This window comes from Hyalella azteca, unplaced genomic scaffold (assembly GCF_000764305.2).
Source record: "Hyalella azteca isolate HAZT.00-mixed unplaced genomic scaffold, Hazt_2.0.2 contig8388, whole genome shotgun sequence".
Classification (NCBI taxonomy): domain Eukaryota; kingdom Metazoa; phylum Arthropoda; class Malacostraca; order Amphipoda; family Hyalellidae; genus Hyalella; species Hyalella azteca.
Window position 1 is genome coordinate 261,500 of NW_025938483.1, and position 12,737 is coordinate 274,236.

General features: G+C 38.9%; 1 protein-coding gene across 1 annotated transcript; it reads right to left on the reverse strand.

The window, feature by feature from the left end:
• Positions 1-943: 943 nt before the first annotated feature.
• LOC108675334 lies at positions 944-8,725 on the reverse strand. Its single transcript, XM_018163335.1, has 10 exons — positions 8,638-8,725; positions 7,279-7,388; positions 6,881-7,069; positions 6,090-6,184; positions 5,066-5,276; positions 4,726-4,860; positions 3,689-3,753; positions 3,124-3,250; positions 1,709-1,840; positions 944-1,359 (listed from the first exon to the last, which is right to left on the reverse strand). The coding sequence occupies exons 2-10, from the start codon at positions 7,385-7,387 to the stop codon at positions 1,253-1,255; spliced, it is 1,170 nt and encodes a 389-aa protein (XP_018018824.1). The 5' UTR covers position 7,388; positions 8,638-8,725; the 3' UTR covers positions 944-1,252.
• Positions 8,726-12,737: the final 4,012 nt, after the last annotated feature.

Below are 12,737 nucleotides of genomic sequence, written 5' to 3' on the forward strand. Positions count from 1 at the left end.
CTGGCTCACTGCTGAACATGCATCCCTCCTCCCTATTCAAGTTTGTAATTCTGTGGAATGCAATTGAGCCTGCAGATAACACTGGTCAACAGAGACAATTGTTCCGAGATCATTTTGTGTGGGATGGAAACCTTTTTTGCTGCTGATTTCAAAATTGTTTTTTTTTTCTATCACGTCTAGTTTTCGAAATTTTGACAGGTTTACTCAGATATATTTATTAATTATGTATGTTCGAACATTTGTGTAGTTTGGCAGAAGCTGTTCTTTAATGCAGGTTTCATTGAATACAAGAGAGTATTTCTTATTGACAATCTTCTTATTGTTTTTCTCTATTCAAGTAGAGAAATAACTATTTAGAAATAAAGAAATAACTATTTAATAATCTTGTCAGCGTTGAATAGTGTAATTCTGTTATTCTACCGATTTTAGGCATTACAGAATTTTTACAGCTTGTTGGTGTTTCGAACCCGCAGCTTGCTGCTCAAATCTTGCTGTTCTCGACCATTCGGGTACCTTGCTTATTTCTAACACAACTGTTGCAGAAAGCTGGGATAGAACCCACAACTCGTGGCTACAATCTTGATTGGTAATCTGATTTGTACTCACTGGGCCACCTTGCCCATTAATTTTATAATTCAAGTAAAGAATAATCGTTCGGCATTGTTGTTCTATCGTCTGTTTCTCAATCAGTATTTACACTAGCTTGAAATTTTGACTGCTTCTTGTAAATGGTACAAACATGTATGATTTTTTTCTAATTTGATTTTTTGATGACGACTTCTGTATTCTTTAGGCAATTCAAATTTTCCTTTGCAATAATTATCTCGCTTCAGCTTTTCAAACAGCTTCTCAAGTCTTTTAAAAACCAGATTCGATTATTTTTAATCTAATGAATGTTTGAGGTGGAATTGATAATATAAGTAAGGAAAGTAAGTATTACCAGTAAATAAATAAATTATATCTTTGAAACCAATAAATAAATAATTTATATCTTTGAATCTCTGACTCGTCTTTTTTGCAAGCGTCATTGCCTGTCATCATGACTGCTCTTCATGAGAAAAAGATTCCCTTAGAGATGTAAGCCTCAAATTTTTTTTTGGCAGCAAGGCATGAGCGCACACGACTAGCTCGAATTTTTTTTTTTCGCCTAAAAGAGCAGCTGACTGAATTGTCTTCGAAAATAAATGCAACGAGAAGGAATTTTGCCTGGGCTATTAAAAAAACACGAGAAGGAGTTTTGCAGCATTGGCTCTTAGCACCCGGCCCGGGAGTAGGATAAGGCAAATCCATAGTTCTTATCCGTAGGGCTGGTTTCTTGACCGTCCGTTCGAACGAAGATTACTGTGGGCTGAGCGTAGGCTGAAACGAAACGATTGAATATGAGTTCGAATAACGCGGAAGTCCCAGATATGATTATGTCTTTTGCCAAACAATCATGATGATTATTTACTTATTATCACCTCACCGCACATGAAAAAATATATTAGGAGATCGTAGCCAGACCAGCAACCACGCACCATTTTAAAATTTAAATAAAATTATTGTAATCGTGTTTAAATAGAGACTTACGTTTGGAAACCTTGCCCCCGAAATATATCTAGTCGCCTAAGTAGTGACTAAACCTACCATATGAAAAAAAGGATGAGTGGGGCTCAAAGTCGCCTAAAAATTAGTAGTGACTAAGCCTGCCACATGCGTGGGGACTTACTAGTGAAGGGAGTGAGAGCGCCACCGCAGAAGAAGCTCCCCGAGGTGGTGGAGGCCACCCCAGTCCTGTCGACGACGGTGGTGGCGATGTAGTCCTCCGCACACGACGATGCTGGCCCTGTCGTTGCGGCGCCTGTTACGGGAGAGGTCAGCAATGTTTCAGAGATTATTTTATTGAAATTCTGTATATTCCATCCGAATTAATTAGAAGTTAAATGAATAAGGCGGTCAGGAGCGGCTGCCAGTATCTTAGCTGTCGTTGGCAAACCTGCGTTAATGTCTTAATTCTTATAGTACTGATTTTATTTTGACAAGACGTTGCAGATATTTCAAAATATTTGTAAGAAAAAGAATCATTTCTCACAAATGTCGCTGCCTGTACCGGATGGAGTTTTGTCAACACTTCAGAAGGATTTTATCGTCTCAATTTATCAACTTTTATATGGTTGGATCTGATATGAATTTATGTCGCACAAGACTTTTTAGCATGTGTAAGTGAATGTTGCGCAAACATAATTCGTGTTTTGACTGTTATGATTTTTGCAGACATGTTACGCACAAATAACTCTATATATAATTGTAATGTGTAAATTACTCATGTTAAGGCGTAATACATGAAGAAGACGAAGATGAGTTGATAGACCAATGAGCCATTTCGAAATAATTATTTATACGTGCATGCTGAAAAAGCGATTTTTGTCAGATAAAACTAAATTCTTTTACTGCTAGTTAAGGTCAACTATGTATAATTATTATTTATTATGCTAGAGATTGAGGTGGGTATTGTGTTTCTATTGCACGAACTTAATTACTGAGAGAACGTTGAGATTCGGTGACCAGCACGAGATTCGGAAGGAATAACTCCCACACGTTTGATACGAACACTGAAGTAGGCTACCTATACACACCGGACACGGAGACAGAAGTAGGCTACCTTCACACCCGACACGGACACAGAAGTAGGCTACCTTCACACCCGACACGGAAACAGAAGTAGGCTACCTTCACACCCGACACGGACACTGAAGTAGGCTACCTTCACACCCGACACGGACACAGAAGTAGGCTACCTTCACACCCGACACGGACACTGAAGTAGGCTACCTACACACCCAACATGAACACAGAAGTAGGCTACCTTCACACCCGACAAGGACACTGAAGTAGGCTACCTACACACCCAACATGAACACTGAAGTAGGCTACCTTCACACCCGACACGGACACTGAAGTAGGCTACCCATATACACATGACATGGGCACTGAAGCAGATCATATGCGATCAGGAAATGGATGCGCGCAAATGTGCCTACCGTGAACATACAAGAAAGTCATCATAAGTGCATTTGTTTGTGAGCAAGAGTTGCATGTGTGTCGTCGATCTCGGGTAAAATATTAAGCACCGCAACTGCTCACCATTCGGTGCCCCTGTGAGCAGGAAGCGAGTGGAAGAGAACGACATCCCGCAAGAGTTTGGTTGATTATTGAAGCAAATGCTGTATTTCAGGTTTCCAATCTGCGACAGGGTTGTCGAGCTTGCGGGCTGAAAAGAGGAGATATAGTCAGATAATTGTTATAGATTTTAATTGCAGTCAAAGGAGCGCAAAATTTCGACTCGCATATTTGTAGTACATGTGTCATACTTTTGTTAGAATGAGCGTTGTTATAACAAATGTCAGCCTTTGCGACCGCATTGAAATTATCTCTTATGTGCCCGAAATGCTTGCTTCATTACAATGCTCATCATATGGATGACCTGCAGGAATATTTGGGGCTGGGACAGAAGATGGACGGAGCAATTAGTATGAGATGTATGCAGTTATTGTTATTGCCCAGTTCTACGAATATCGATACAATCTATTATAATACAATTTCGGTCAACTGTAAAGGTAATATAACAAAGAATGGTCACACACGATTGTGCCAGGTAATGATTGTGACATGCTACAATTAGAACAGAATAACTGCAGTGATCACTCACCAACAAGTTGAAGGAGTTCACCGTGCCTGAGGCGTCGGTGAAGTATTGCAGGCACCCGGGAGGAGCTGCTCACCAATAGTTATTGCGATTATTATTTCATAGCGTGAAAAAACGGCACTAAAGCAAACAAAATATGACGACTAATAATTCGAGTTGAATACGAATATAAGATAATGAAACGTCAGTAGCGCTCAAACGAGGTACCTAATTAAAATAAGCAACAAGATATTTAATGTTCAAAGTGTCAAATCTTTTCCGTTATCAATAAATCTTGTGATGAAGACATTTGTAAACATCAGGGCTATCAAATTACGGGGATTTTTCATCCCGGGGTCCACGGATTCTGACAAAACTTGGAAGTTGCCGGGCGAAATTTGGACAAATCTCTGACAAATATCGGAAAAACGTTGGGAAAAAATTGAACAAAGGTTGGAGAAAGTTGTCTTGCTAGACTAACTTGTTATCTTGGTATAAATACTAAAAACATATTTATTGAAAACCTCATATCGTGGATTCAACAGAGGAGCTGTAGTCAAATTTCCTTGACGCTGAGTAAACCGGACTGAAAAACCCTGGCTTTCAATTTTAACTAAAATAGCCTCCAGAATTGTTCGAGATTAATTGCTTGTCTATTTCAAAACTTTAAAATTCTTTCGTTTGAAACAACTCGTACATGACTATTAAGCTTGTTAACCAGCATGCAATGTATAAGCTGATTCTAGCCGGTGCGTACTTGGCAAGTTGGGCCTATAAAGCGTGTGTTTATAAAACATGTCAGTCATATTTAGACAAGATTAATTAGTTCTGTGTTGAGATTTATTAATTAGTTAATAAACCTAATTTTTACTTTTGAGCAACACCTTGCTAAACTGCATCTAAACTGGAAAATTCAATACTTGCTAATATGCCGGCAAAGTAAATCAGTCGCATGTCACCCGTCATGTTGGAGAGACAGGCAATGTTTCTCACCCGTCATGTTGGAGAGACAGGGAATGTTTCTCACCCGTCATGTTGGAGAGACAGGGAATGTTTCTCACCCGTCATGTTGGAGAGGCAGGGAATGTATGTGGTCCGTATACGCCAGCTCCTGTTAACAGCGGTGGTTGTGGCTCCGCTCATGACGACTGTGATCGTAGCCACGGTGCCCGCTTTAGAGTCGATCGGCAGGTAAACTGAGAAAATTATATAATTAATAATGACATGCCATAGTGTTCAGAAAAGTGTGAGAAAGTATTTAAGAAGTTAGATTATGAAATGAAATAAACTAACAATAAAATCAATAAATAAATTATGAAATTGGGCTAAACACGAGTGCATGTATTTTTGGATCTCGTTGACCAGTTCAAATGTACAAAAGAGATGAATAATTTTACTTACTATGCTGCCCTTGATTTTCCCCACAAATTTTCCCAAATGCGTTTGTGTTTCCGGTCACTTCAAAGGAGTCGATATTGCAGACACTCGCGTTGTTGGGGGTTGTGGTGCCTTGGTCGGGTTGCGATAAAGAGAAGGTCTCGAAATCCAAACGAACTTGACACGCGCCGACCGCTTCCGACACCGAATTTTTCACCTTGTAATCTATCTTCATCTGCAAAAAGATCATATTGTTATTGGAGGTGCTATTGTGAATTATATCTCAATTGTTTAATATTTATTTTGCTTTGGAATTTTTGAGATTTAAGTTTGATGACCATTTTTCATGGGCTGGTACATGGAGTGTCTCCATATGCATGCTAGCTAGTTAGCCATTATAAAAAAAATGGGATCAAAACCCTTTGACACACAATGATGAGCAATCTGATCCTCTTATTAAAATTTCTTTTATGAGCATTTTTCAGTTAGATAAATCAAAATTTATAACTAGTCACAGTAAAAAGAGCTTTACCCCTAAAAATTTATTACATTCAGAAAAAATTGGTCTAGTTATCCACATAGCGACACGCTTTCTGCACGTAACCCAACTGGGTCAGAATGACCCAAACAAGCGCAAAAAGTGCATCGTTATTCGGACAAAGCCTCACTGATTTCTGTGAGTGTAGTTGATAATTTATCAGGCAAGTGACGCTCCGAGTATGAACATCTTCAAGAAGAGACTAGACGAAGCTATGCAGGAGCATATGTTCAGTGTTAAAATGCTTAGCAAATTACGGACCAGGCAATAAGACCAGCAGCTATCTCAATCAACCGTCAGTTATGGAAAGATCGGGTTCCAAAGGCCGGATCCCTTGTGAATCAAGTCACGAAAAATTCAAGAATCGGCAACAGGCCATGGGCCTATTTCTTCCGTGCCGAGACTTCTATTCTATTCTATTCTGTTCTATTCTATTCTATTCTATTCTATTCTATTCTATTCTATTCTATTCTATTCTATTCTATTCTATCAGGCAAGTGATGTCCTCACAGGCGCTATGGTGTAGGTGCAGGTACCACTCGTGGTGCCGTTGTTGATGATGTATGTCCTGTTGCGCTCGACGGTGTCACCACAGCCTGCCTCCACTGCAAGTAATTACGTGACTTTAATAACATTGGAATTATCCATTTAAGTAATAAGTCATGTAAGTCAAGTAATAAGTCATTATTTAAGTAATAAGTCATGTATATTTAATTACACTTGATTGACCACTTTATTCGTATGAAGCATCGTAATTGTCAGCCATAAATACGATGGTGTTATTAATAAGATTTCAGTTATTTTATTCAATGATTAAAAAACCAGGAAATGTTTCCCATTTTATTTGATTTTTTTCATTAGAAGATCAGGAATTCCTCTAAAAAATCATCTCCTATCGCTTTTTCAGTTATGAGGAAAATTGAGTTCAATTTTTGGATTGTAGTTGCAGATGAAATATTCAGTATCGCCTGCAGTGATCGATTGTTAAATATTAACGTATCTAAATTACATCTTGATAAATTATAATTATTTTAGAATTCGGATTAATTTGATCTCAAATAGTGAACTTCTTTGAAATTATGTCGATATCATATTATTATGGCAAAGATTGAAATAATGATATATTATTATTATAATGAACAATATTTTTATAGCAAAAATTGCTACAATGATATTATATTATTATTATACTAAAGAACATTATTATGGTAGTGATTGCTTTAATAATATTTCATTATTACAGCAAAGATAGGTATAATAATATCATTTAGCAAAGACTGTCCTGTAGGAGCATAACTCACGTATACAGCACGAGCCATATCCACTAGCGCATGTGCCGTCTATCCTGCCCCTGAGGGCGGTACAGTCGTACTGCGACATGCATGTGCCCAGTACGGGGTAGCCGTTGATCCGGGTGCCGGGGCGGCACTCGAAGGGGTTCTTTATCTTCAGGTTGAAGTACGGCAGCATCGACTTGATGATACCGCCCGCTGTAAGTTTTTAGAGTATTAAATATGTGCAGAAATTAATATATTTTGTGTTTTTATCTGATAGAATTAAATTATAGGAACTTAATTCCCAGAGGTGATCACTCGAAGGGGTTTTGAAACTCGAATTCTATTATATTAACCTGGTTATTCTACCCCAGCGATTAGGTAAATAGTAATATTTTATAGGGTTTATTCGCAAGGCAACTCACTCCGGGGCTCGCGAGCTGAAGAATGAACGTCGTTATCATCGACGTCTCCAGCAGCGACGCCGCACACCACCACCACCACCACCACCACGGTCACGAATACGATCCTCATCCTGTGGTCAAGGATGTGATGTGCATTTGTGATGAGAATGTGTCACCAGTGTGGCGTGTATTTGTGATGAATATGCGTTGCGAGTGTGATGCGTATGTGTCGCTAGTGTGACGTGTATTTGTGCTGATTATGTGTCACGAGTGAGATGCGTATGTGTCGCTAGTGTGACGTGTATTTGTGATGATTATGTGTCACGAGTGTGATGCGTGTGTGTCGCTAGTGTGACGTGTATTTGTGATGATTATGTGTCACGAGTGAGATGCGTATGTGTCGCTAGTGTGACGTGTATTTGTGATGATTATGTGTCACGAGTGTGATGCGTGTGTGTCGCTAGTGTGACGTGTATTTGTGATGATTATGTGTCACGAGTGTGATGCGTATGTGTCATGAATGTGAGTGAAGCTTATGTGTCACGAGTGTGATGTGTTTTTGTTATGGATATGTCATTAGCGTGTGACACATGTGGAACGAGCGTGATTAATATGTGTCACTACTGTGACATACATTCGCGATGGACATTTATCAAGAGTGTGACATATATTTGTGATGATTATGTGTCACGAGGATGACGCGTGTTTACGAAAGTAGGTAACCCGAGTTTCAGGACCTCGAAATTTAATTCACAACGACCGTGCAATAAATCAAATAAATTTAAGCTTGAAATATTTCAGACAGCTGCAGTAAATAATTTTTTTCTGTAGATTAACAATCAACCACTTCAGCCTTCTAATATATATTCGTAGATATTAATTAGTTTTCAACCAATGGCGATAATGCTCATCGATCATTTGAGTTTGATCACCGACGAATTTTTAAAAATCAACTTCAACGAAGTGAATCAATGAATTCATGGATTGCAAGCTCGTATGCTGCTTCAAATTCAATATTTCAATATGTTCGCAGTACGCTCCTATTAAAGCATTAAAGACTATATATCAAACATTAACCATATATTTTATGTGTTTGGTTATGCAACGTGTTCTGTTGATGAGTTATTTGTTCATTACATCATCATCATCATTTCCCTTATTACATCATCTTATATTTATGCAACCATGAACGGAAGAAAATTTTTCAGTAAAGCGATATCGTGATGTTATGAAATATAATGATAATTTTTTAGCATGTCTATTTCAATGATAGAATTTAAGTCAAGGCATTCAGTCAAGGCTTTAGAATACGAGTTTAAAGATAACTCTGTAAACAACTAGCAAAATATTTTTGATAGAAACTCCTCCACAAGCTTATACCTTCAATTCGATGCTGGGAATAACGATGTCTCCACACAAAACACCTAACAAAGAGACCTCACGAAATATGTCCACAGGAGCACGAACACAAAACTCTTTTGCTGTGACAGCTGCGAAAAGGCCCTCTTATATACCTCGGTTAATACAGGATAACAGGCGTTATTGTCCTCAATTGTAATTAACGACGATAACGGATTGCTGTTCCTCTAATAACTGTGAAAGCAGCATTGGTCCATTCACAGATAATGAGTTTCTAGGGAGCCATAAATGTTTCTGCAATTTCATGCACCCTATTGGATGCTGGACTAATTATACTTTTTTAGGTACAAAGAAAGTTTGCTTTTCCGTTAACAAGCGCTATTGCTCCTAACTAGATGAGCTCTCAATCTGCGGGTGCTATGGCTCACAAAGATTCATTTGAACGTCACTTTTGTACCTTCACTTTTCAATGCATGTGCGGTTATTGTTCTGACATTAGCCAAATTGACCTTATTATTTCGAGTGTATCAAGTCTACATTTCAATGTTTCCACTATAACCGAGAGGGTAAAAAATTATTTACTAATTTCTTAGGAAAATTTGAAATGGAAGTTAATTGATCCATACCATATATAATTAAGAATTCACACAGTTCTACATTTTCAATATAGCCGGCAATTCTAAAGGCATTTTCAGATTTTTTGTAAAAGCTGCGGATGAATGTGGTACGACTGACTGTCAGTTGGCCAATATGTGGTGCGACTGACTGTGTCAGTTGTTGTTGTTGTTGTGGTTCCCAGGTCTCATTTTTATAAGAAACCCACAATGACTGTTTCAGTGGGCCAATGTATTGTTCGCTGATCAGAAACCTTCCTAAGCAGCCTCTAAGTCCAGCAGCTATCTCAATCAATCGTCGTCAGCTATGGAAAGATCGGGTTCCAAAGGCCGGATCCCTTGTGAATCAAGTCACGAAAAGTTCAAGAATCGGCAACAGGCCATGGGCCTATTTCTTCAGCGCCGACACTTCTATTCTAAGCGATCAAGTGGCTTGACCAAATGCTTGAGTTAATTAATTTAGTTGAGCGTGATTAGCCGTGTATGAACCCGTTCGACGCTTGACGCGAGACTTGATAGTGATTTATTGAAAGTTTGATTGTTGGAAAGATGCGTATATTTTAATGAAGAAGAAGGCCAAATCAATATTAAGAACCATCGCTCACCATCAAAATCATCACAGCAGCTCGAAAAACTCCCAGTAACGAACGAACAACAAGTATGAACAGATCCCATTTCTGATGTGAGAGAAGCTTTGATCAAAAGATTGAAGCCCTGAAAGAGGTTGATTGAAGCGCGCTTTAATCGATTGACCAAACCGTCTAAGGGTGGCAAAGGGGGGTGGCATTGACCTTTGGGGTGACATAGACTATGCTTGCAAAATGGACTGGTAGCAACAGTAATTCATTTGAAAGCTTCAGAGTTTATTATTAGGATAATATCGCAAATAATAATAGTAGGACATCGCAAAATTTCAACAGATACCACTAATATATGAACCCACATCTCCAAATTCCAAATGAAGACTGTGAAATTGATAAAAAATGATTATCTTTAACAGGCAAGAGAATGGACGCAAATCAGAGAATAATAACAAAGCTCACCACTACCAACAAGTTGGTACTTTTCAGTTAAAAGGAAATGTGTGATTGAGCAGGATTGCCGTTTGCGAAGAAGAAAGTCTGAATTTAATGGACGTCACAGCCGTGGCTGTCTAAACATCAGCGGCAGTGAACGGCGCTGCTGCGGCACCAACGTGGCGCTACAAACCCCGGTTAGCGGAACGCGATAGAAATTCACGGTGATGTCGCTTTTCTTAGACAAAAATTTGCAGCCTTGAAGTGCCAGTTCACTTATATGATAATTATATACAAACTCAGATTAAACACGCGTAAAACGTTGATTTTGAAATATATGTGAACAGATACATGTACAGTATGTGCCATGTACTGACATTGCTTTACGACTAAAGCTCACTATGGGTCAGAGTTCTTGAAAATACACGACTGCAGCTCTCTAGTGGTTGAAGATCTGGTAACATACACGACTTTAGCTCACTAGTGGTCAGAGTTCTTGAAACATGCACGATTTTAGCTCACTAGTAGGCAGAATTCTTGAAACATACACGACTTTAGCTCACAAGTGACCAGAGTTCTTGAAACATACACGACTGTAGCTCACTAGTGACCAAAGTTCTTGAAACATGCACGACTCTAGCTCACTATTGGTCACAGTTCTTGATACTTACACGACTGTAGCTTACTATTGGTCAGGGTTCTAGAAACATACACGACTGCAATTTACTAGTGGTCAGAGTTCTTGAAATATACACGAATGTAGCTCACTAGTGGTCCGAGTTCTTGAAACATACACAGCTTTAGCTCACTAGAGGACAGAGTTCTTGAATCAGACACGACTGCAGCTCACTAGTGGTTAGAGTTCTTAAAATATACACAACTGCAGCTTACTAAGTGGTTGGAGTTCTTGAAGCATACACGTCTGCAGCTCACAAGTGACCAGAGTTCTTGAAACATACACGACTGCAGTTTACTAGTGGTCAGAGTTCTTGAAATATACACGAATGTAGCTGACTAGTGGTCAGAGTTCTTGAAACATACACAAATTCAGCTCACTAGAGGACAGAGTTCGTGAATCAGACACGACTGCAGCTCACTAGTGGTTAGAGTTCTTAAAATATACACAAGTGGAATTTGAAACAAGAACCAACACCAGGGGCCACGGCTATAAACTAAAAAACAGCGTTGGAACACATCCATGCGACAACATTTCTTCTCGCTTTGAGTCACCGACATGTGGAACAGCCTCCCACATATGTTCAGTCTTAAAATGCCTAGCAAATTACGGACCAGGCAATAAGTCCAGTAGCTATCTCAATCAATCGTCAGCTATGGAAAGATCGGGTTCCAAAGGCCGGATCCCTTGTGAATCAAGTCACGAAAAATTCAAGAATCGGCAACAGGCCATGGGCCTATTTCTTCAACGCCGACACTTCTATTCTATTCTAACTGCAGCTTACTAGTGGTTGGTGTTCTTGAAGCATACACGTCTGCAGCTCACAAGTGACCAGAGTTCTTGAAACATACACGATTGCAGCTCACTAGTGCCCCGAGTTTTTGAAACATACACAACTTTTGCTCACTATTGGTCAGAGTTCTTGAAACATACACGACTGCAGCTCACTAGTTACCAGAGTTCTAATTGAAACATATACACGATTGTAGCTCACTAGCGGTTAGAGTTCTTGAAACATACACTACTGCAGTTTACTAGTGGTTGGAGTTCTTGAACCATACACGTCTGCAGCTCACTAGTGATTAGAGTACTTGAAACATGCCCGACTGTAGTCACTATTGGTCAAAGTTCTTGACACATACACGACTGAAGCTCACTAGTGGTCAGAGTTCTTGAAACATGCGCGACTACAGCTCACTAGTGGTTAAATTTCTCGAAATAACCGCAACTGCAGCTCCCTAGTGACCAAAGTTCAAGAATCATTTATAAAGGCATCTAAATAGAGGGCCACGTTATGGATCATAACTAACTTACACTGAAAACTGTGAAAGGAATGTAGCTTCTTAAATTTATGCTGCCATGGGAAGATTATAAAACAGGATCTAGCAACAACGTGGAGTAAGAAAAAAAGATTTTCCGTACAAACACTAAGTTATTAGCAAAAAAATGTAAATAAATGTGATATTATTAACGCTGATGTGACCAAAATATCAAGCCGTCTCTGAATGGAGTTGAAACAACTATTTGTGAAGAGCATTACAATAGACGGTAAAAGTCGAATCGAACAAATGCAATTGAATATCTAAAAACAAGAATACTGCACAGTTTTAAGAATTATGATAAGATGATCCTCTGGATAATTTACAATATGGTCTCATAACCTAGAATTTACACTCGCCATATAGCTTACGAATTAATTTTTTTGGAGCGCACACAGCGCAGTCCAGCTCTCACGTTCGTTGAAATTAAAATTAACGTTTTGATTGCACTATCCGCTCTCGCATTTGCTCTCACGTTTATTGAACTTCAAATTAA